Below are 24,748 nucleotides of genomic sequence, written 5' to 3'. Positions count from 1 at the left end.
TATATTTACTACTTTAACTATTAAATGCCCCATTTCTCCTTGTAATATACCTCTCTCTACCTAAAGTGAAGCATCTTTCCTTTCGTGGGAATATAATGGGCAAGAGTCATTCATCAATGAGCAAGAGTCATTCATCAACAATTGGCTAAGCCACTTCTCCATGAGCTGAATGTCTTTTCTTCATAATAAGTGAATGCCGCTCCGTAGTAGTGGGTAAAACCAAATAACTTTTTCACTGTACTTTTATTTATAGTGTTAATCTCTCAATTCTAATCTAATTAGGAATCCCACTCAATTTAGAAATAACATTAAAATAGGAATTTTATTCCCACTCAAATTAGGGAAAGACATCACTCTATATCTCACTAAGATTTTGAATTACCCAAATTTTTCTTTTGATTAATTTTTTAAATGCTTAAAACTTCATAAAATGTGAAAAATATTTTATAAAAAAAAATGATTTCCACTACTAATTACATGCCACATAGTTCATTTGAGTCATTTTAAGGGCTACTTATTTTATTTTATTTTCCAAGGGAGAGTTAATTAAAGATGTGTTTATTAGGTGGTATTTTATGAATGGATAATGTTAATATTCTATATAATGATTTGGAGGAGGGATAATTGTCTCTTAGAAAGCCTAGATATCATCTTACTTCTTTAAATTAGCTTTTGAGAGTGAGTTATACTTATCATTTTTTTAATATTTTAAAGATTTATTTTTAATAAAATATTTAATTTAGTCTTTATTTTTATTAAGAAGTTCAATTTAGTTTTTTTTTTTAATTTTATCCAATTTAACCCAAAAATTTCCATTTAAGTTCAATTTAGTTAAAAAATTAAAATTTATGGACTAAATTTCTTTTTTTTAATTTAAATCAAAAATTAAGAAATTTAATTTCTTGATTTTGTGACCAAATTTCTTAATTTCTTTATTTAAATTTAAAAATTAAGAAGCTCAATTTCTTGATTTTTATTATTTTTAAACTAAATTAAAATTAAATTAAAATTTCTGAATTAAATTAAAAAAATATATAAATAAATTAAATTAAACTTCCTCAATGTAATTTAGCTTTTAGCCATTTATTTTTCCATGCTTCAAATTCATACGAATGATGGGTCACCGTCTGTTGGTTGTGTTGGCTTCCTTCTCGCATTCCTCCGGGTTCTTTTTCAACCCCTAGTCCGCTTGATATCCAAAATATTTACTAGAGGCTTACACCGTCTTCTTTTGAGAAGTCTAGATAGGCTTGTGGAGGTTTTTCAAATCTTGGGCATTGATTTTGGTCATGGGTAGTGGGCTCATCCTGGGCTAGAATTAGATAATAGGGAAAAGGAAAGCCTTTTCAAGCAAGTTCAAATTAATCGGAGAAAGGAGGTCTTTAATTATTGCAATTATTGTTTACTGGGAAAGCAATTGGGTCAGAGATGATGTTAATTTCGGCTGCTATTTGTTGCTGGAGTTTCAAGAACATAAGTTAGATTTCAAACGTTTACAATTCTAGAAGATTTTTTCAAAGAATCCACTAACCCTTTAAAAATTGTTTATAAATTGATGGATTAGTGTTTAGGTTAATTAGGACTGCCCGGCTACAACCTTCTCTAGTTACAAACTTAATTAGTCATTTATGTATATTATATTCTTGGGAAAGAGTTGCATTACAGGTAGAATTTTAGATGCTTCCCAGAAGAGATATAAGCATTACCTCGAAGGATACCAAGTGAGTCAACCTCGATTAATTATGTTGGTGATGTAGGTTAATATAAATTTAAATTTATATAAAAAATAAGTTTAATAAATTTTAAATTAAATATTTATATTGAGATCTCTCTTTCCTTTATTTGTTGGATGCAATTCAGATCTCAATTGTAAATATGGCTGCTATAGAGCATAACCCCAAAGGATAATAAAAATAATAATAATAAAGGCTAAAGTAGTTTAAAATTTTTAGCTAACAGTACAACCAAAAAGAATGAATAATAAGGAAATTAAGAAATAATGGCAAGGGGAACAACTCAACTCCCCATGTATTGTGATATAAAATAATTTATTTAAATTCTATAGCCTAACTATAATTGATTTCTCCATATGGGAGCAATGAATTGAATAAATTATAGAATTTAATCATCTTTATTTTCATCTGGTCTGTAGAGTTGCACTGGACGTCCATTTGTTGGCTGTGTTGGTCTTGCATTTGTGTCGGAGTCCTGCAAAATATAATCATCAGAATATGCAACCAATTGCTTGTATAAAAATGATCAGAAACAAGGAATCTATAGAACTCACATCATGAACCGCTACGCGAAGCAATCTCACTTGTTCTTTGGTAACAGTCCTCACCTGAAATTAAAAAAAGGGGTTTAGTAATCTTGAAAAGAAAATTATAGCAGAAGAATTTGATTTTCTGGTTAATTGATTATGCAAACCTTTCTGACAATGGTCCAGAGGACATTTTCAGTGCAAGGAGGAGTTGTAAGAGATCCCATGTATCTATAATACTTTCTACTACCTATCTTGATGTCTTTTGGGTTAACGACACCCACCACTGTCTCTGTTTCTCCGTTGCCAGCCACCATTCTTAAATGGTCTGTGATCTGATGGAAAAACACAACAATTAAGCATACATATTGTAGAAAGAAAGAGAGATGGTGGATGGTGGTCCTTATGTAGAACTTACAGATGACAAGAAAGAGTCTGGCCTTCCTATTATGTACATAATCCCAACCACAGCAACCTTTCCATCTTGGCTCTCATGAACCATATGCAGCTCTAGAGCAAACTTCCTGCCACTGATGGTGTGCTCAGAAGGAGAGTGCCAATGACACTGTTTGAGAACATATTCAGTTCCATTTATTTCAAGAGTTCCTGCACCACTTTCCCATTCCAACTGCATCCACAGAAAAGAAAATTTTGAAGGGATGATTGCAGTCCTATAAATCAAAATATTGTTTCAATACAACTAATTATGAGAACTTTCTGAATTTTGATTTCATCCTTTAATTGCTTTTAGATCTACTCAACACATCTCACCTAACACCACTTAGAAGTTCAAATCTCATAGTAGTGTTATATATATATATATATATATATATATATATATATATATATATATATATATATATATATATATATATATAATCTTGTAACCTAACTATATATAGGCCTAGGTTAATTACCATAGTTTTATAATAAAAGTTTAATTTTTAACTCTTACCATCATATCATGGCCCCTGTTCTTAAGAGTGGCATTGGAAGGCTTGTAGCTTCTGTTAAGTCTCCCTAAATGAGAAACTACTTCAACTCTCTCGTTCAGCAAATCAATAGGAGACTGCATAGATCCTTTGCTACAATTACCCCATTCTGGATGAATCTCTCCCCATCGAGCTGGCCCCTTTTCACTATTTTTGTCGTAATCAAATTCTCTCTCATCATCTGAACACAAAATATACATCAACTTATCGTCAGACGATTACTCTAAATAAATACAAAATACAAGTACATAGTTTCATAGATTTCGCAATAGTTCTTGCAGTGCCTTGCTAAATAGCCTTACAGCCTTACTAACTTCTTGAGATCTTGCTGAGAGGGTATGCAAGAGAAGATCAAGAAAATGGAACACAACAACTTGATTGCTAGCTTTTCCATATCTTCTAGCGAAAATTAGACTTCAACACCTGATAAAGATTAAAAAGAAGTAGAGGCTTAATAGTGAGTGTTTATGGCTTTTCTTTCCAAGAATGAAGCAAGCTTGCCCTCATATATAGCATCAATCTCAAATGTGAATATGGGAAAAATAAAATAAAAGAAAGAAAAGATTAGTTGAGTTTCCGCTCCTTTCCCGATCCACCAAGTGTCCATTTTGGCTTACAAATTTGAACATAGGAAGGGAAGCAGAAAGTTAACGCAGTCAACCATTGCTTCATTGATTGTTAGTAGTCAAGTCATATATATTATTTTATGATTACTTTTAAGAGAAATCCCACAGGTAGTCTTTGGATGTTCTATTCTTATGAAACTGCTTCCCTTCACCAGATGATCTAGAATCCACTACATTTTCTATATTAGGATTAAAAAATTTTTAAAAAAAAATTTCTCCCCTTATATTTTAATTTAATAAATAAAATTATGAATAATAAAATAGAAAACAAGATTACACTAACCTATCAGGTTTTAGAATATATTTAAGTTTAATTAAATACTATGAATTTCGTTAAATATGAAATGTATATACATATAGTGGGTGGAGTAGGTAGTTTAATTAATTAAGTAATTAATTAATTAATTAGGTGATGATGAAGGCGCTAACATATTATATAAATTAAATTCAATTTATTATTTCAGTAAAAAACGATCATTCATACAAAGATTAAAAAATATTTCATTTTAATATTAAAGTTTAAATCCTAATCAATAAAATAGAAAATAAATCTGCCACGTACTTAAAAACTCAATTAACTCTTTTCACATGTTAATTCTAAATGATATAAGTTAAAATCAGCTGTCAATTCTGAGATGACCAAATTTCATTTTCCAACTACTCTTTGAATTGGGCCGCACGCCTTTATTAAAAAAAGAGAGGCATAGAAGCCTAAGTCAAATGGGTTTTCAACTTTACAGAAATTAGTCTACAGTAGTTTTCGCACGGGGCACATCTACAATTCTAAACCCATACAACAATGATAATTAAGTCACACAGGATGTTTAGTTTAAATTATAAAAATTAATTTATAAATATATAATATCTATAAATTAATTTAAATTTATAAAAATTTAATATTTTAAACAATTACGTATTTCATTAAAATGTTTTTAAATTTTTGATAAATAATGAATGTGTTTGATAAAAAATAACTTATAAATATATTTATTATTAGAATGATTAAAAATATATTAAATGAGATTTATAATAAAATTTTAAAAAATAAATAAAGATAAAATTTAAATTTTAAACAATTAGTATTTTATTAAAATGTTTTTTTATTTTTTGATAAATAATATATATATTATATAAAATAAATATATTATATATTATTATATTTTAAAATATAAAAAATATATTTTATAATAAATTTTAAAAAATAAAAAAAAATAAAAAAATAAATAAATACTTAATTAAATTAATTTATAAGAATAGAGTTTATAAGTATAAAAATTAAAAGTTAATTAAATTAATTTTTGCATTGTACATCAACAAGTCTAAACCTCAAAATGAATAAATCAAATCAATGACAATTTGCATTGTACATCAACAATTCTCGACCCGTTCATGAATAGAGCAAAATCAATGACAAGAAAATTTCTTAAAATTGGAATTCTAAATGCTCATGTAACATCTGACTTTAGGGGACAAGAAAGGAGATCAAATCAAATATTTTGCACTGTATATGGAAAAGTCTTCCTGCTTGAATTTACAGGAAAATTATATGTTTTCATTCAAAAAAATGTTAGTCATTCATAAATTAAAAAGAATATACCTCACATAAATATAAGTAAAAATATATATACATCGAATGCAGTGAATATGCACAAATTCAAATCAATCGTTGAGACTTATGAAAATACATTAATCTAACGGTTGGCACAATTTTATATATTCGTAAATTTGCGTGGTATAGTATAAGTCTTTATATATTAACATTATCGACTTGTTTTTATTTTATTGATTAAGATTTAATTTTAAGATTAAATTATAAATAAATTACTATTTAATTATGAATTTATTATTAATTTAATATGAATTAATATATTTAATTAAATTAATGAGTTGTTTTTAAATATTTGCAGCGGGAGATATTATCACTATCGTATATGGATAGAATTTAAATTTTCTCTTCAGATAATTTTACTGTTGCACTTTTTATATTCATTTAATGTGTTGAAAATCATTATTCTTTGAAGTATTTATTTTTTTAATAAAATTAAATCTTAATTAATAAGAAATAAAGGCTCTCATCTTTAAAGTCTATTTGATATGATATTATTATTTAAATTATTATTAAATATAGTAATTAGAGTTTACCAAAATTAATTTAAAATTATCAATAAAAATTAATTTAATTAATAAAATTTAGTCATTAATATTAAGTTTTTAAAATTTTAATTAATATTATATTTAAATTCATCTCAAATTTAATTATTATCATTTAAATTCATTTAATTTTATATTTTTAATTAATAATTTACATAAAAATTTTTATTAATAATTTATTTTTTAAAATTTAATAATTCTATAAAATATTATAAATTTATTTATTTAAAATATAATATATATAATTTATAAGTATTATTATAAAAAATATATATTTTATATTTAATTAATTATTTATATAAATAGATTCAGGTAACGCATACCAAACACTCAAAATACAAACTGTATTATTTTTTAAATTTTAACATTTCTCAAACTCTATTATGTACTATCTAAACTCGTTAGATTAGAGTTTAATCAGATTAGATATTCGTAAATACTCGACCTGTTAATATCCCTAATCCTATTGTGAAATTCAATAACCCATTTGCCCATTTTTAATATACTAACTAGAGAGCAACGAAAGTCAACTTGTAAAAAAATTTCTTCTAAATTCAAACTTTTTTTTTTTTTTTTAAAATTTAAACTCATTTCATATTCAATAAAAATTTATTATTAACTGCTTAAATTTATCTCAAACCCAATTTTTATTACCTGAAAAAATACTTATAAAACTTGAACTCGTTTCTAACCCGATTATATACCATCAAATTCATCCTATTAAAATTTAGTTGAATCAATTATTCACAAAAATCTGACACATCACCATCCTAATACCAACTGGGCCAATCCATTTCCAATAATGAATTATTCTCGCCAACAACATGAATTTTGTAAAATATACAAATTTAAATTTATAAATGATTTCAAATTAAATAACATTATATATGAATTTTCTTCAAAAATTAATTTAAAAATAAATTTTATCAATTTAATTTTTATATCAAATTAAAATTGATTTAATTAAATAAAATAAAAACAAATTAATTTGGAATTGAATATTCATATTGACAATTAATTATTTAAAATTAAATATAAAATTTCAATAAATTGAAGATCATCTTAGATAAAAAAAATTCCAATTGAATTATCAAGTCAAATTTAAAATTACTATCTCCACTTTAATTATATATATTGAAAATTACCCAAATTTTAACGCATAAAAAATTGCAATCCTACCAAATTACGACATTTTGATCAGAAAAACTTAGCTTAAAACATAGATATTTCAAAAAATTTGACTTAAAATAAATCATGCTAAATGAAAAAATTTAATAAAAGAGACAAGTAAAAGAAGAATATATCCAATTCATACAAGCCAAAAGAAAAAAGAGATCACAAAAAGGCAACAACTTCATAATTGTTGTGATGAAATCGTTGTCTTTAATCTAATATGCAGTAATGATCGGTGATCTTTTCTCCTTTTAACATGTAAATAGTTTTTAACTGTTTAAAACTATTGCAAACGAATTGATAAATTATGTAAAATAAGTTAACAAAATTGTTATTAAAATTGTTACAATAGCAATGATTTATACCTATTTAAAGCGGTAATTTTTAACCTCTGCAAAAATGTAATTAAACCGTTACTTTATGTGATGTTAATGAAGAAAAATATAGTGATTCTCAAATTACTTCCATTAACTTATTGATACTGTTAAAATATATATGGCAGCAGTTTTCCACCACTGCCTTATATAAACTATGTAGTAATTAATTCAACAACCCAACCAACAAAACTACCAATTTAGAAAAAGCCAGATAAAAGAACTGAGAGAAAAGCTATGAAGTCTTCATGACGCAATGCCCACTGCTCAGCCAGAAGGTAGCAATTGTACTGTTTGCTTATAGCATTACATGCTGAAATGTGATCGTAGGTAGAGATATTTCAAGATTAAGAGAAGATTTGAATAAGCTATTTAATCTCCAAGTACTTTGTAAATCATTTTTTTCCATATTATTTAATTATTTTTACCTAATTCTCTACCTAGCTTAGCAATATTAGCCTAGATCCTATTATATCTCTTTACCTAATCCCCTTGTGTTGTGGACTTATTCTCTTTTCAGTTTATATATAATATATTCTTAATCTGCATTACCATTGATATGATATGATAGTTACGTTAATCTAATTTTTTTAGTACATTTGAAGTAGTCTTAAAAGAATCATTAAAAGATGATATGAAATTTGAGAATTTTTTTTTAATTTCCAAAAAGATAGTACTTTTAAATTGAATAAAAGATCATTTATCATGGTTATTTTTAATTGAGTAAGAATTCATATCCAACTACAATATAAAGATTAATTAATGTAAACATAAGAACATTAGGATAGGAAATGTTATTAAGCTATGATTAATTAATGTAAAGTTTATGAATTGCTCTAGAATCTATTTAGGTATGATTATTCTTTGTGATTGATTGGTTTGGGCTTGATAATATGGATAATTGATCCAAGGCTAAGCAGTGATAACTTTGGTGAAAATCGAATTCTTTGTACCTTGAAAGTGAGTATATGATTTGTTGGTAGCTAAAGGTAAGCTTGAGAGTTTGAATAAGTAGTTTTCATGAATTTAAAGGAAGGTACCCCAATTGAATTAATTATTTTTAATTTGCTTAAGGACAAGCAAAGATTTGAGTTTGGGGGAATTTGTTACACTCATTTCATATAGGCATTTTAGGGTAGTTTTGCATCCATTTTGCCCTTATATTTTAGTATATTTTATGTTTTTAGCTTATTTGTTAACTTTAGTTACTTTATATTTGATTTTTGTAATTTTGTTGTTTTTAATAGGTTTTTGTGGCAAATTGAGGGTCAATGAGTTCATTAGAAAGTGATTTGAAGAACTTTGGAGTCCCTTAAGCATGGAGGAAAGTTGAAAAAATCAAGCCTTAGAATATTAAGTTGGCCGAAATTTGCTTGAGATTTTGCTTATGATGTTGCTCAAGGTATGTCATATTGCTTAACCTTAAGTCTGGGGTAAGTCGCAAGTCAAGCACAGCTTAAATCCAACACATTTAAGTTTTCATCCATAAACTTACCGAGATTTGTTTAGGGTCCTGCTTAGGGTAAGCGGCAATACTTAAGGTGCAACTTAGATCAAGCTGGAAGTCAAACATTAGCAGAAAAACTCATTTCATCCCAAACCTGTAGAGATTTGCTGAGGGTTTGTTTAACCTTAAGCAGACAGTGCATGCAAAGGCCGAAAATTGCTGAAGATGTTGCTTAAGGTAAGCAGTACCCTAAGCAAATTGCCCAGAACGTGAACAACTTTGCTGACCTGGATATTTTTACACCTCATTTTTTATCCACTCCTTGGCTTTTATCCATTTTTAGGGCAATTTTTGAGGTCATATAAAAGCATCATTTTCTAGTTTTTACCACAAGAAGAAGTGAGGAGAAAGGGAGAACAACGAACAGAAACGCAAGAAAAGAATAAGAAGGAGAAGGAACACACCATTTTTGCTGGAGAGCTGCTGCCAAGTGATGTCCACTTGTAGTTTTTCAGAGTTTTAGGCTCTCCTTCCCCTGGGTTTTTCTATTCTTAGTCTATTTTTATGTTTCGTTTGTTAGAATAGAATAGTTTTTCTAAGATTTCAGAGTTGAGTTATAATGTTTTGAATTTATTTGTGGATTTGGATTGGGTTTTATCTAGATTTATATAAATATGAGTTTTGATTCTTTTCCTTGTGTGCTTTATGACTTACCTAATGTTGGATCCCATTGGGTCTAGTTTTTAATCTTTGATTGAATAACCGAAAGGTGAAATCATTGATAGATAATAAAGTATAGAACTTGAAATCACCTAGATTTAGAAATAAATTAGGATTTTAAGAGCATTCATTGATTGATTACAAAACTTAATGGATTTTAAGTTAATCAAATATCGTATGAAAGTAAGTTTGGTTTTCTTAAAATACTCTTTGGTTTACTTGAAAAATATATCAAAGGATTTTAGAATCAATCACCTTCAAACTCTATTTTCTTTTAAAATTGGATGACCCAAGACAAATCCCAATATATTTAATTCATAAACTCCAATTCTGGAATCACTTTTAGTATCAATTAGTCTTTGTTTTTGCTTGCCCATTATTAATTTATTTAATTTTTACTTAGATTAAAACTTTATTTACATTATCCATTGCCTATTTTCTTTATTTTCTATTTAAATTGCTGCATTTAGTAAATTTAGTTCTTATAAATTGCCATTAGTCTAAATAATCAAAACAACCATAGTCTAGTACTCAAACACAATTCCTCGTGGGAACGATACTTAATTATCACTTTATTACTTGATACGGCTCGTATACTTGCGGACACACACATCAATCAACTATCAGATTTTCTAATTTTTTATATTATGCTCTATATGAATAATTAATTTTATTTATAAAAAATACAATATATTAATTTGTACTTCAATTGTGTATTATATTTTTAATTAATAAAATATCTTTCCTTTTTTATTAAAAAAACATAATATTAGAGTTAATCCCAATCTCGATATTGGACTACTCATAGATGTTTAGTTATTACAAATTTTATGCTCAAATGTTAAATCCTACAAATTACAATTTAATCTAATTATTTTAATTTTGATATTTAAATCATATTAAAAAGAATCAGTATAAGGCAATTAAAGTCTCAATTGCTAAATTTGAAGTGTTTGGTAATTATTTATATATTTAGATTTTTTCAATAACAACTACATGATAATGTGTCAAACGTTTTAATGTTCAATCACTAATTAATTTCTATTTCAGAGAAGAAAATTAAACCGAGAATTAATTTCACCATAATTTGGCCTTAATCAAGATTAAATCGCAACTTAATTTCATATATAGTCCTCTTACTTAATAACCATCATATATTGTTCGGTTAATGGTACGATATAATTGCACTATTGCCAATAATTCATAATGCAATTATAAAAAAAAATAAAGAGTATAATTATAAAAATAGTAAAATTTAGAAATTTTTTTATTATTTTTTTAAATTTTGAGTATATATTACCACTTGTAATTATAATGTAACTTGAAAGAAACTTCCCTTTTGATGGTCAAGTGGAATTCAAACTTTGGGTCCTTATAAACTTCAATTTTTTTTTTCTCTTTATTTCATTGGAAAGAATGTGTCAATTCTCACATAATCTGGTTTTATTTTCTAACCACTCTTTGAATTACAGTCGAATTAATTAAAAAAAAAAACCTTTTAATTGAGAAATCATTTTGAATTTTAACTTAAGATAACAAGACTTTGAATCACCTCTAATAGAATTATAACTTACAAGAAATCAAGACTTTTATTTTTGGGCACATCTTCAATGTGCATTTTTTTCCTATTATTTATTGTTAATTATATATAAAAAGACATGACATCAATTATTTTATTATTAAAAAAATTTTATAGCAATAATTATCGCAATCAATATTTTTTGTTAGTAACTATAATTTTATTATAAAATATATATTGCCACTATAAATTTATAACTGTCACGACCCAACCTATGGGCCGGACCGGCACTAAGACCTGGGCCAGCCTAAAGCCCCCGAGGCCCATAGTAAGCCTAACTATTCCTTAACCCAACTCTAAGGCCCATTTGGGCCCAATTTCAAGAATTCAACAGGACAGAGTCCGGCCATAAAATGGACCTTTCAACGGGGAGTTTTTGACTCACTCGACCTGTAAACACAATATATATCAATTGGGGAGCTCAGCTCACCCTCCACATACTCATACAACATAGAAATAAACGGGAGCTCAGCTCCCTCATTCAGTCCATCAACATGCATAAAATAATAAGTTTACAGGTCCAAAATAACAATATATATATTACAGACCCAATTCAAATAAATAATTCTAACACATGCGAAAATTCTAAGAGTTAACAGGTTTATACTATTATTAATAAACAACCTGCGAGGGAGAAAAGCAGGTTAACCTCAAAAATATCCTCCTGTGGCCTGGAAAAATATTGAACAGGAATGAGCGTTCGACTCAGAGAGTAAAATATCAATTTTAACCATAATCTCTATAACTATCTAAAGCTAATGCACCCTGTAGAGTGAAATGTAACATCAGCAATAATTTCACATCATAGCATCAAAAAGGTAATTTGGAGCACTCACACACCCAGTAATATCAATCATAATATATGGGAGCTGATCCCCTATACAGCTCTCTTAAATCCAACATGTGCCCGCGAAGAACTCAGCTCGGACTTCCATTTAATAACCAAATCGGGGTCCCAGAGAAGAACTCAAGCCGTGTCTATCCCGAAGGACCGGGTCCCAGCGAAGATTTCAAGCCGTGTCTACCCGTCCTATCCATAGTCCACACCACATCACACGCACGCTAACGCACGCACACTGCTCCAAATTATCACAACAACATCCATGGCACTTTAATAGTTGTGAATGCAACATAAAACGTGCCTAGAGTTTAACTACATAGATATATACATATACGTGATGCATGGCATGCTTGAACATATAATAATATCGAAATTACAATAAAAATTAATATTTTACTCACAGACTTGACAGCAGTCATTGTGGCGGCTGGGCGGAGGAAGAAGGCTGTCCCGGCTCACCTGACAATTTTATTACAATCATTTAATAAAATTGACTCAATACAAACTTAAGAAAAGACCAAATACGTCCTAAGTCGTGCCGAAAATCCGGCAGAGTCCCCTATACCTAGGACCTACCCAACCTGCAAAAGGGCTCAAAACGCACTTCTATATTCACAAATCATACACTCACAACTCAATCACATCACACAGCCCCTCTTGGGCCCATCCAAACAGTCATCAATCACAATATGTAAATTTACAGTTTAGTCCTTATAATTGATCATTTTTGCAAAAACTGCCCAAATAAGCTCTAAAAATTCTAAAACTTTGTCCCGCGGTCCTTAGCAATATTACTAGGCTATTGCAAAAAGAATCATAATTTTCTGAGCTACCACGAATATTTTACGGATTTTTAATCCCATTTAAGCACTAGAAAATTATGAAAAAGTAAAGTTCGGGTTTACCTATGACGATTCCGACTTCGGGGACGTGCTCGGGACGTCTGACAATGGTGGGGTAGCCAAAACCTCGATCCAATTCGGAGACTTTTTCGGTAGCCAGTCTGTCTGGCCGGAAATTCACAAACCGGGACAACTGTCGAATTTCCGCGAATTGAAGATACCTACACGAAGCCCACAACACGGGGGTTAGTACATAAATTTTACGAAATTTTCTAAGCTCATTAAATGCTCGAAAAAATACTGTGAAGTTCCGTGGGACCCACCAAAAAACGGTGTCGGAAAATTTTGAAATTTATATTGCCGCGAAGCTCTCGATGAGTGGAGAGCTCTGGTACTCTCAGTTTTCTCGTGGGGTTCACGGTTTGCGAGAAATCTAGCCCAAAAATCAAAATGGGCTAAAACTTCCCGGATAAAAATTGGACAAACCGCTCGATGAATTTCGGTGTTCTTGGTGTCTATGGAAAGCTCTCGACGAGTAGATGGGTTTTGACACAAGACCCGGCCTGATTGGTGGCCGAATTGGCCGGATTTTGGCCGGAAAGACGAAGCGGCGCGCTTGAGCGTCACATCACTTCGTGCGACGATTGCCGGTGCTCCAAGCGGCGGCCGGCGAGCTGGGGCGGCTGGGGAGGTGCGCTGGTGGGCTGGGGTGGAGGGGGAGGCGGCTGGCCGGTAGACTGGGATGGGAGGAGAGAGAAAACGAGAGAGAGAGAGAAGAAGAAGAGCGCGCGCGGGAGAGGAAGAAAAAGGAAGAACAAAGGCCGGTCCAATTCGATCTGTCTGATCCAGTCCAATTCAATTCGACCTGTTCGATTCAGGATACAAAATTTTAAATTTTTACTCTGCCTTGGGACCGAAAACGAGGTCCAAAAACTCCAAAAAAAAATTCTAGAAAGCTCAGAAAAATTCATAGACTCCAAATATATTTTTAGTTTTACTACGTGGTCTTTAAATTAATTTTTAAAAATCATCAAAGTTTATATTTTCGAAAAATCGAACCCGATTTCCAAAATCCGAAAAATTTCAAATAATTTCCTAAAATTCGAATAAAATAAAATATCAATATTTACCCAAAAATAATAAATTTAAAAATTAGGGGTGTTACATTCTTTCCCCCTTACAAAAAATTTGTTCTCGAATTTTACACAAGGCTAATAAATTTAAAAATTAAGGGTGTTACATTCTTCCCCCCTTATAAAAAATTCGTTCTCGAATTTTACACAAGGCAGAATAAAGTACAGGATTACACATTGAACAGATAAGGGTACTTGCTACGCATGTCCCGATCTGACTCCCAGGTGCACTTTTCCACTGATTGGCTCCTCCACAAAACCTTAACCATAGGGATCTGTTTTAATCTTAGCTGCCTCACTTGGTAGTCCACTATGGCTACAGGTTGCTCCTCAAATGTCAAGTTCTCTTTTAGCTCTATTACATCCGGCTGTTGTACATGAGAAGGATCTGGAATGTATTTCCTGAGCATGGAGATGTGAAACACAGGATGAACATGAGAAAGGTTGGGTGGTAGCTCCAACCGGTAGGCAACTGCTCCAACTCTATCAGTAACCTCAAAAGGTCCAATATACCGAGGTGCCAATTTGCCATTCTTTCCAATCTCATGACTCCCTTCATTGGAGAAACCTTCAGGAATACATAGTCGCCTACTGCAAACTCCACATCCCTCCGTCTGGGGTCTGCATAACTCTTCTGCCTACTGAAAGCTGTTTTCAATCGTTCCCTGATTAAAGGAACTATCTCTGAAGTGTACTGCACTAGGTCTACATCATGCACCTTCGCTTCTCCCATTTCCGTCCAACACAGAGGAGACCTACACTTTCTTCCATATAGTGCATCATAGGGTGCCATCCCTATGCTGGAATGGTAACTGTTGTTGTAGGCAAACTCTACCAAAGCTAGCTGATCATTCCATTGACCTCCAAAATCCAAAACACTCATGCGAAGCATGTCTTCTAGTGTTTGGATTATCCTTTCGGACTGTCCGTCTGCCTGAGGGTGAAAAGCAGTACTAAAGTTCAACTGTGTGCCAAGTGCCTCCTACAACTTCCTCCAAAATCGAGAAGTGAACTGGGGCCCTCTGTTAGATATTATGGAAGCAGGAACTCCATGCAATCTGACTATTTCTCGAATATAGAGCCGGGCGTACTGTGCAACAGAATATGTAGTCTTTAGAGGCAAGAAATGAGCTGATTTAGTTAGGCAGTCTACAATTACCCATATCGAATCGCGCGGTACGAGTCAACCTAGTCACAAAATCCATAGTAATCATTTCCCACTTCCATTCTAGGATAGGGAGCTCTTGCAGCTTCCCTGACGGTCTTTGGTGTTCAAATTTCACCTTCTGACAAGTTAAGCACTTGAACACAAAGTCTGCTATATCTCTCTTCATGCCATTCCACCAATAGCTATCTTTCACATCATGGTACATCTTGGTGGAGCCTGGGTGGACATTGTACACTGTACAGTATGCCTCTTGCATGATTTCATTTCTGAGATTGTCCACATCAGGCACACATATCCTAGAACCTTGCACTAGGGCGCCATCATTGGCAAATCCAAACTCACCACCTTCACCCTGCTGTACTCTTTCTATGATTTTCATCAATTGTTGGTCTCTATGCTGGAAAACTCTAACTCTGTCCCGCAAGTCTGGCCTCACTGAAAAATGAGCCAACAATACCCCCTCATCTAAAAGATCTAGGATTAAACTTTGATCCATCAACTCATGTACTTCCAGAATCAACGGTCTCTTCTCTATTAAAATGTGTGCCAAGCTACCAGAAGATTTTCTGCTCAAAGTATTTGCTACTACATTGGCCTTCCCAGGGTGGTACTGGATAGTGCAATCATAGTCTTTCAGAAGCTCCATCCATCTCCTCTGTCTCAAGTTTAAATCCCTTTGTTGGAAGATGTACTTCAAACTCTTGTGGTCGGTGTATATCTCGCACACTTCACCATACAGGTAGTGTCTCCAGATTTTTAGTGCAAAGACTACAGCCGCCATTTCCAAATCATGGGTGGGGTAGTTCTGCTCATGCCTCTTCAGCTGCCTTGAAGCATAAGCCACTACTTTTCCATTCTGTATTAAAACACACCTTAAGCCAACTCTGGAGGCGTCACAGTACACAGTATATCCTTCACCACTCATCGATAATGTCAACACTGGGGCGGTGGTTAGACACTCCTTAAGCTTCTGGAAACTCTCCTCATAGTCATCTGTCCAAATGAATGGAACATTCTTCCGAGTCAACTTAGTTAGGAGAGCTGCTATCTTGGAAAAATCCTGCACAAAACGCCTATAGTAGCCAGCTAGACCCAGAAAACTTCGCACCTCAGTGACTATTGTAGGCCTAAGCCAATCAGTTACAGCCTCAATTTTCTTGGGATCTACTTGAATGCCTTCACTAGAAACCACGTGTCCCAAGAATGAGATGCTCTAGAGCCAAAATTCACATTTTGAAAATTTGGCATACAGCTGGTGCTCCCTCAAAGTCTGCAACACCATTCTCAAATGCCACACGTGTTCTTCCTCGGTCTGAGAGTATACCAAAATGTCATCTATGAATACGATGACAAAACGGTCCAAAAATGGCTTGAACACCCTGTTCATCAAGTCCATGAAGGCTACTGGTGCATTAGTGAGTCCAAAAGACATCACCAAGAACTCATAATGACCATATCTTATCCTGAATGTTGTTTTGGACACATCCTCATTCCTGATTCTCAACTGATGGTAGCCTGATCACAAGTCTATCTTGGAAAAGAATTTAGCCCCTTGGAGCTGATCAAACAGATCATCGATTCGAGGAAGTGGATACTTGTTCTTCACAGTCACCTTGTTCAGCTGTCTATAGTCAATACAAAACCTCAATGACCCATCTTTCTTTCTTACAAATAGCACAGGAGCGCCCCAGGGTGAAGTGCTCAGACGTATAAAACCCTTGTCCAAAAGCTCCTGTAGTTGCTCCTTGAGCTCTTTCAATTCTGCTGGTGCCATTCTGTAAGGCGGCATTGATATGGGGTTTGTACCTGGCACAATATCAATGCGGAACTCTATTTCCCTTTCCGGTGGCAACCCTGGAAGCTCCTCAGGGAAGACATCCATGAATTCTCTAACAGCAGGAACACTTTCCATGTTGACACCTTCTACAGATGTATCTCTCACCAATGCCAAATACCCTTAACATCCATACCTCAACATTTTTCTAACACTAATTACTGACACCAAATTATATGGAGCCACGCTCCTGTCACCATCAAAACTAAATTCTTCCACACCAGGTATGTGGAAATACACCTTTTTGTTCCTGCAGTCTAAAGTGGCATAATGAGTTGCCAACCAATCCATTCCCAAGATTACATCAAAATCCATTATCGGTAGAGGAACCAAGTCTGCTGGGAGGATCTTTCCATCCACTACTACTAGGCTACTCAGAAAAATCATATCTACATCTATGTTGTCACTAAGCGGGGTAGCTACAGACAAAAGGTATTCTAAAGTGGTAGGCTTTCTACCCAATCTCATGGCAAACACAGGGGAGACAAATGAGTTCGTAGCACCCGGATCTATTAAAACACGAGCCTCATAGGAACAGACCAGAAGAATACCTGCCACAACTGCATTGGAAGCCTGAGCATCCTGGTGGGTCAAGGTGAAAACCCGAGCTTGACCCCTACCCTGAGTAGCAGAACCCTGAACTGACTTCTACCTCCTGATCTGCCTCCAAATCTACGTCCCCCTTGTCCTCGGCCCTGTTGGCCACTGAACTGACTGCCTGCCATGCTGGAAGCACCAGGATACAACTGAGGAGGAACATTTGCAACAGAACCTTGTGACCCCATCTGTGGCTCCCTGAACACGGGGCATTCCCTAGCAAAGTGACCTGGTTGGCCACACCTGAAGCATACTCCTGAACCTATCATACAAGGTCCTGAATGTCCTCTTCTACACTGTGCACAAGGTGCCAAGGAGGATCCTGAACCAGACCCAGAACTACTGTACCCCAAACTGTGACCACTGCTGGATCTGTACACTGGTCTGAACCCTCGGGATTTGTGTCTAAAACCACTCCTCTTATTCTAGCTTCTTCCTCTATAATTAGTTTGGCCACCACTATCTATAGTACCCATGTGGGGAACACCTGAAGAACCCTCTACTCTATTTTTCTTTGCCCTTTCGCTGTCATCCACAGCATAGTTAATCTCTATCTGTCTAGCTCGATCAACTACCACATCAAAAGACTAATCAGACATCATGGCCAGGTTTGCATACCTCCTGTCCAACCCCTTTAGGAATCTCTTCACCTTCATAGTTTCTGTAGCTACTGGTGTAGGGGCATACCTGCTCAGTTCCAGAAATTCTGTAGCATATTCATCTACAGACCTGCCATTCTGTCTTAAGGCCTCAAAGGCCCACTGCTTTTGATCTCTAAAACTTTCTGGTACAAACCGGTTGATAAACAGCTCCACAAACTGAGTCCACGACAAACCCTCCATCCGAGGTAATATGTAGTCATTCATCCATTGTCTAGGCATAGGCCCCATGACATGCTGCATACACTCTATAAACCTTCTATCAGTCAACTGCAACTCTGTTCCTGCCTGTCTGCAGGAATCCAAAAATCGATATGCATCGTCTGATACATCATAAGTACCAGGCACCAACTTCTTGAAATTGATGATCTGTTTGTAAGGTTCCCCTCTTGGTGCGGTGGACTGCTGCTACTGTAGAAGGTGGACCATATACTACACCATCATATCGATGGTTCTCTGCAACCCGGCTAGAGTAGCTGCCATTGAGTCCATGGGACCCTGTGCCATAAAAGACTGATCCTGATCTGGTGGCAGCTGCTCTTCTACTTGAGCAGCTCTAGGCCTCCTCGGGGCAGGCGCCTCATCCTGTGCTAACACCTCATCAGGCACATCTGGTTCTGGTGCAGTGGCATCTCTCCTACTTCTACGCATTTTCCTGAAATTCAGCAGCATTAGCCCACAAAATTCAAAATTGCACGTTACATAGCTCTATGACTCATATTTACACACAATATATAAAGCAGAAAATAGAAGCAAAGATGACAATGCAAGACGAATGTGGACCCTATATTTCCGCATGTGACTCCTAGTAGATTCTTCCCAACACTTTAGACAAACATTCCCTAAGAATCTGGAGCCTAAGCTCTGATACCACAATTGTCACTACCCAACCTATGGGCCGGACCGGCACTAGGACCTGGTCCAGCCTAAAGCCCCCGAGGCCCGTAGTAAGCCTAACTATTCCTTAACCCAACTCTAAGGCCCATTTGGGCCCAATTTCAAAAATTCAACCGGACAGAGTCTAGCCATAAAATGGACCTTTCAACGGGGAGTTTTTGACTCACCCGACCTGTAAACACAATATATATCAATTGGGGAGCTCAGCTCACCCTCCACATACTCATACAACATAGAAATAAACGGGAGCTCAGCTCCCTCATCCAATCCATCAACATGCATAAAGTAATAAGTTTACAGGTCCAAAATAACAATATATATATATATTACAGACCAAATTCAAATAAATAATTCTAACACATGCGAAAATTCTAAGAGTTAACAGGTTTATACAATTATTAATAAACAACCTGCGAGGGAGAAAAGCAGGTTAACCTCAAAAATATCCTCCTGTGGCCTGGAAAAATATTGAACAGGAGTGAGCATTCGACTCAGAGAGTAAAATATCAATTTTAACCATAATCTCTATAACTATCTAAAGCTAATGCACCCTGTACAGTGAAATGCAACATCAGTAATAATTTCACATCATAGCATCAAAAAGGTAATTTGGAGCACTCACACACCCAGTAATATCAATCATAATATATGAGAGCTGATCCCCTATACAGCTCTCTTAAATCCAACCTGTGCCAGCAAAAAACTCAGCTCAGACTTTCACTTAATAATCAAATCGGGGTCCCAGCAAAGAACTCAAGCCGTGTCTACCCCAAGGACCGGGTCTCAGTGAAGATCTCAAGCCGTGTCTACCCTTCCTATCCATAGTCCACACCACATCACACGCACGCCAACGCACGCACACTGCTCCAAATTACCACAACAACATCCATGGCACTTTAACAGTTGTGAATGCAACATAAAACGTGCCTAGAGCTTAACTACATAGATATATACATATAAGTGATGCATGGCATGCTTGAACATATAATAATATCGAAATTACAATTAAAATTAATATTTTACTCACAGACTTGACAGCAGTCACTGTGGCGGCTGGGCGGAGGAAGAAGGCTGTCCCGGCTCACCTGACAATTTTATTATAATTATTTAATAAATTTGACTCAATGCAAACTTAAGAAAGGACCAAATACGTCCTAAGTCGTGCCGAAAATCCGGCAGAGTCTCCCCTATACCTAGGACCTACCCAACCTGCAAAAGGGCTCAAAACGCACTTCTATATTCACAAATCATACACTCACAACTCAATCACATCACACAGCCCCTCCTGAGCCCATCCAAACAGTCATCAATCACAATATATAAATTTACAGTTTAGTCCTTATAATTGATTATTTTTGCAAAAATTACCTAAATAAGCTCTTAAAATTCTAAAACTTTGCCCCGCGGTCCTTAGCAATATTACTAGGCTATTGCAAAAAGAATCATAATTTTCTGAGCTACTACGAATATTTTACGGATTTTTAATCCCATTTAAGCACTAGAAAATTACAAAAAAGTAAAGTTCTGGTTTACCTATGATGATTCCGACTTCGGGGACGCGCTCGGGACATTTGACAATGGTGGGGTAGCTAAAACCTCAATCCAATTCGGAGACTTTTTCGGTAGCTGGTCTGTCTGGCCGGAAATTCACAGACTCGGACAACTGTCGAATTTCCACGAATTGAAGATACCTACACGAAGCCCACAATACGGGGGTTAGTACATAAATTTTACGGAATTTTCTAAGCTCATTAAATACTCGGAAAAATATTACGAAGTTCCGTGAGACCCATCGAAAAATGGTGTCAGAAAATTTCGAAATTTATATTGCCGCGAAGCTCTCGACTAGTGGAGTGCTCTGGTACTCTCGGTTTTCTCGTGGGGTTCACGGTTTGCGAGAAATCTAGCCCAAAAGTCAAAATGGGCTAAAACTTCCCGGGCAAAAATTGGACAAACCGCTTAATGGATTTCGGTGTTCTTGGTGTCTATGGAAAGCTCTCGATGAGTAGATGGGTTTAGACACGAGATCCGGCTCGATTGGTGGCCCGATCGGCAGGATTTCGGCCGGGAAGATGAAGCGGCGCGCTTGTGCGTCGCGTCGCTTCGTGCGACGATTGCCGGCTCTCCAATAGCAAATAATTTTTCTTTTTTCTTTTTATTTTTTATAATTTATTAATAATGGAGAATCGTAAAAAATTTGGCAAAATCAATTTCAATTAAATCCTGATCCATAGACTGTCAAGATAAACCTGACCTAGTTAAAACTGATATTTCTTTTTTAATAATAGAATTTATTATATGACCATTAAGATGGTGACGGTTTTATGGAAAGGTGAAATTCGAAATTTTCCCATAACTTCAATTTTTTACTATATATATTAAATATGAGATAAATATACATAAAAAACATTAAAATTGTGCTGGCCATATTGATTTTTTTGTAGCCTTCACTGATTACGAGTGATTAATGATGTCTACTTAGTGGTAAGGATGTTGTTTAGGGTGAGTAAATTAATAATATGTTTTTATGTTATGTATTTATAATTTTTTAAAATTTTTAATAATATGTTTTTATGTTATGTATTTATAATTTTTTAAAATTTTTAATAATTTTATCAGCATTTAGAAATAATTTATTTTTAAAAAATTATTTTTTAAATGTTTGGTTGATGGGTTTAAAAAATTTTGCAAGAAAATTAAAGAAATAACAGATGATGCTTAATATTAATATTAATGTTATTAATATTATTATTATGAAATCCAAAATTATAAGCAAGTACAACCAACAAGAATGAGGAACGAAGGAAATTAAGAAATAATGGCAAGGGGAACAGCTCCCCTTTTATTTAATATTAATAACAAGTGAATTGAATAAACCAAAGATTTCAATCATCTTCATCTTCATCTGGATCATAAAGTTGCACTAAGCGTCCATTTGTTGGTTGGATTGGTCTTGCATTTGTGCCAGATTCCTGCATAACATATTTATCAGATATATCATCACCATATATACATATACATATGATCAAGAAGAAGATTCATACAAGGAATTTATAGAACTCACATAATGAACCGCTACGCGAAGCAATCCCACTTGTTCAACGGTGACAGTCCTCACCTGAAATTGATTAATTAATAAAGGGTTCAGTAATCTTTTCAAGAAAGGAAAAAAAATTATATAACAGAAGAATTTGATGATGTGATTAATTAGGCAAACCTTTTTGATAACAGTCCAGGTGACATTTTCTGTGCAAGGAGGAGTTGTAAGAGATCCCATGTATCTATAATACTTTGTGCCTGTCTCGATGTCGTTTGGATTAACAATACCCACCACTGTCTCTGCTTCTTTGGGGCCAGCTACCAATCTTAAATGTTCTGTGAGCTGATGGAAAACACAACAATGAAGATTGATATTTTGGAGAAGTAATTAAAGAGAGATTAGATGGTGGTTTTTATGTAGAACTTACAGATGACAAGAAAGAGTCTGGACTTCCTATTGTGTACAAAATCCCAACCACAGCAATCTTTCCTTCTTGACTCTCATGAACCATATGCAGCTCTAGAGAAAAATTCCTACCATCGATGGTGTGCTCAGAAGGCGTGTGCCAGTGACACTGTTTGAGAACATATTCAATTCCATTTATTTCAAAAGTTCCTGCACCATTTTCCCATTCCAACTGCATACACAAAACAAAGAATATCGAATAAAATTTACATATATCGAGATGATTGCAACCCCATAAAACCCTAAAATAGGTAAAATAAAATTATTATATATTTGCAACGGGCACAAGGGTTAAATTTTTTTTTTCTCCCTTTCTTACCTCCATATCATGGCCACTATTCTTCAGAGTGGCATTGGAAGGCTTATAAGTTCTGTTAAGTTTCCCTAAATAGGAAACTTCTTCAGATTTTTCTTCTTGCAAATTAATGGGTGACTGCATCGATCCAGTACTACATGTGCTCCATTCTGGATCAAGTTCTCCCCATCGATCAGGACCCTTTTCACCATAATCAAACTCTTTTTCATTCGCTGAGAAAAAATAAATATACGCAAATATACCATCATGTAATCGTAAATTGTTAATATATGATATAACAAGAGAATAAATTTTTCAAAATAACTTATAATTTTTCATTTGGATCTCTACGTGTATATAAATTCACACATAAATTAAAATAGATTATATCAATAAGTTCTAACTATTAAATTTTTTAGAATCGCCTCTAAAATATAAAATTTTGAATTTAAACTCAAATTCAAGTTAAATGAATAAATAAAAGATTTTTGCTGTTCCATATTTATGCTAAACAAAGCCTTACCAACTTGGAGAGATCCTGTTGGGAGGGTAAGCAACAGAAGAGAGATAAAGAATGGGAAAGACAACAATTGGATTGCTAGCTTTCCCATATCTTTTAGCACGAAATTAGACTTAACACCTAGTAAAGAAGGAAAGGGTTGTGAATTATGATCTTATGAGCGTTTATGATATCCAAGAATTGTTGAGGCTTGTCAGCTTATATAGCATCAATCCCCAATATGAATACGAAAACTAAAAATTGACTACGGATATGGAACAAGTCTTTTGCCATAATCATAAATTGTCCGTTTTGATTAACATTGAAAGGCAAGAGGAATTAGTTAACAAAGTCACATATATGATGATATGTTGGAGAAATCTCAGGTGGTCTTTTAATGTTCTATTTTTATTAAGTGCTTCCTTTCAAACTAGAACATAAGATTTTCTTTAATATATATATATATATATATATATATATATATATAACATAAGATGGTCTAGAATGCATTTTTATTTTTATTGCAGTCAAGGAATATTAAAAGTTAATTAATTTTTGTATTTTAATATTAAAATTAAAATTTTGATAAGAGTAAATTTATTTGTCTGACTATAATATTTAGCCTTTCAAATTTTATAATATGTTTCACATTATTATTGAAATTGCTATTGAAAAAAATCTTACTAAGTATGTTAGTTAGAAATTATTAAAAATTTATTTAAAATTAAATTTAAATTATAAAAACTTCAAAATATAATTAAATAATTTTTCTCAAATTATTTTTTTAACAATATTTAGAATAATTTTTTAAAATTAAGTAATTGAAATGCAACATAAAAGCAATCTTTTTATTATTATTATTATTATTATTATTATTATTATTATTATTATTCCATTGCATTTTTTCCCTTTTCTTTATTTTTGACCTAGCTAGAGTTCTGGTGTCGTAGCTACGTTGATCTTTCAATAGTCCTAACAAAATTAATTAATGATTTAAAAAAATTATATATATATATATATATATATATATATATATATATATATATATATATATAATTTTTTTAATAATATATAAAAATAAATTTTCTTTTAAACTTCATTTATCTAAAAAAAAATATTAAAAAACTATTCTCTGTTTTTTTTAACGTTTACGTAC

General features: G+C 33.1%; 2 protein-coding genes across 2 annotated transcripts; both read right to left on the bottom strand.

Moving 5' to 3' along the window:
• Nucleotides 1-1,904: 1,904 nt before the first annotated feature.
• LOC131180946 (alpha carbonic anhydrase 7-like) lies at nucleotides 1,905-3,488 on the bottom strand. The gene is made up of 5 exons (XM_058149263.1): nucleotides 3,216-3,488; nucleotides 2,679-2,888; nucleotides 2,428-2,595; nucleotides 2,288-2,341; nucleotides 1,905-2,208 (listed from the first exon to the last, which is right to left on the bottom strand). The coding sequence occupies exons 1-5, from the start codon at nucleotides 3,450-3,452 to the stop codon at nucleotides 2,122-2,124; spliced, it is 756 nt and encodes a 251-aa protein (XP_058005246.1). The 5' UTR covers nucleotides 3,453-3,488; the 3' UTR covers nucleotides 1,905-2,121.
• An 18,523-nt stretch (nucleotides 3,489-22,011) lies between these two features.
• On the bottom strand, nucleotides 22,012-23,775 carry LOC131180732 (alpha carbonic anhydrase 7-like). The gene is made up of 6 exons (XM_058148232.1): nucleotides 23,617-23,775; nucleotides 23,118-23,326; nucleotides 22,761-22,970; nucleotides 22,511-22,675; nucleotides 22,358-22,411; nucleotides 22,012-22,265 (listed from the first exon to the last, which is right to left on the bottom strand). Exons 1-6 carry the CDS (start codon nucleotides 23,702-23,704, stop codon nucleotides 22,179-22,181), a joined length of 813 nt encoding a protein of 270 aa, XP_058004215.1. The 5' UTR covers nucleotides 23,705-23,775; the 3' UTR covers nucleotides 22,012-22,178.
• Nucleotides 23,776-24,748: the final 973 nt, after the last annotated feature.

The sequence above is a fragment of the Hevea brasiliensis genome, chromosome 6 (genome assembly GCF_030052815.1).
Source record: "Hevea brasiliensis isolate MT/VB/25A 57/8 chromosome 6, ASM3005281v1, whole genome shotgun sequence".
NCBI classification, from domain to species: domain Eukaryota; kingdom Viridiplantae; phylum Streptophyta; class Magnoliopsida; order Malpighiales; family Euphorbiaceae; genus Hevea; species Hevea brasiliensis.
Note: the sequence above shows the minus strand (reverse complement) of the source record. Positions and strands in the feature narration are given on the sequence as shown.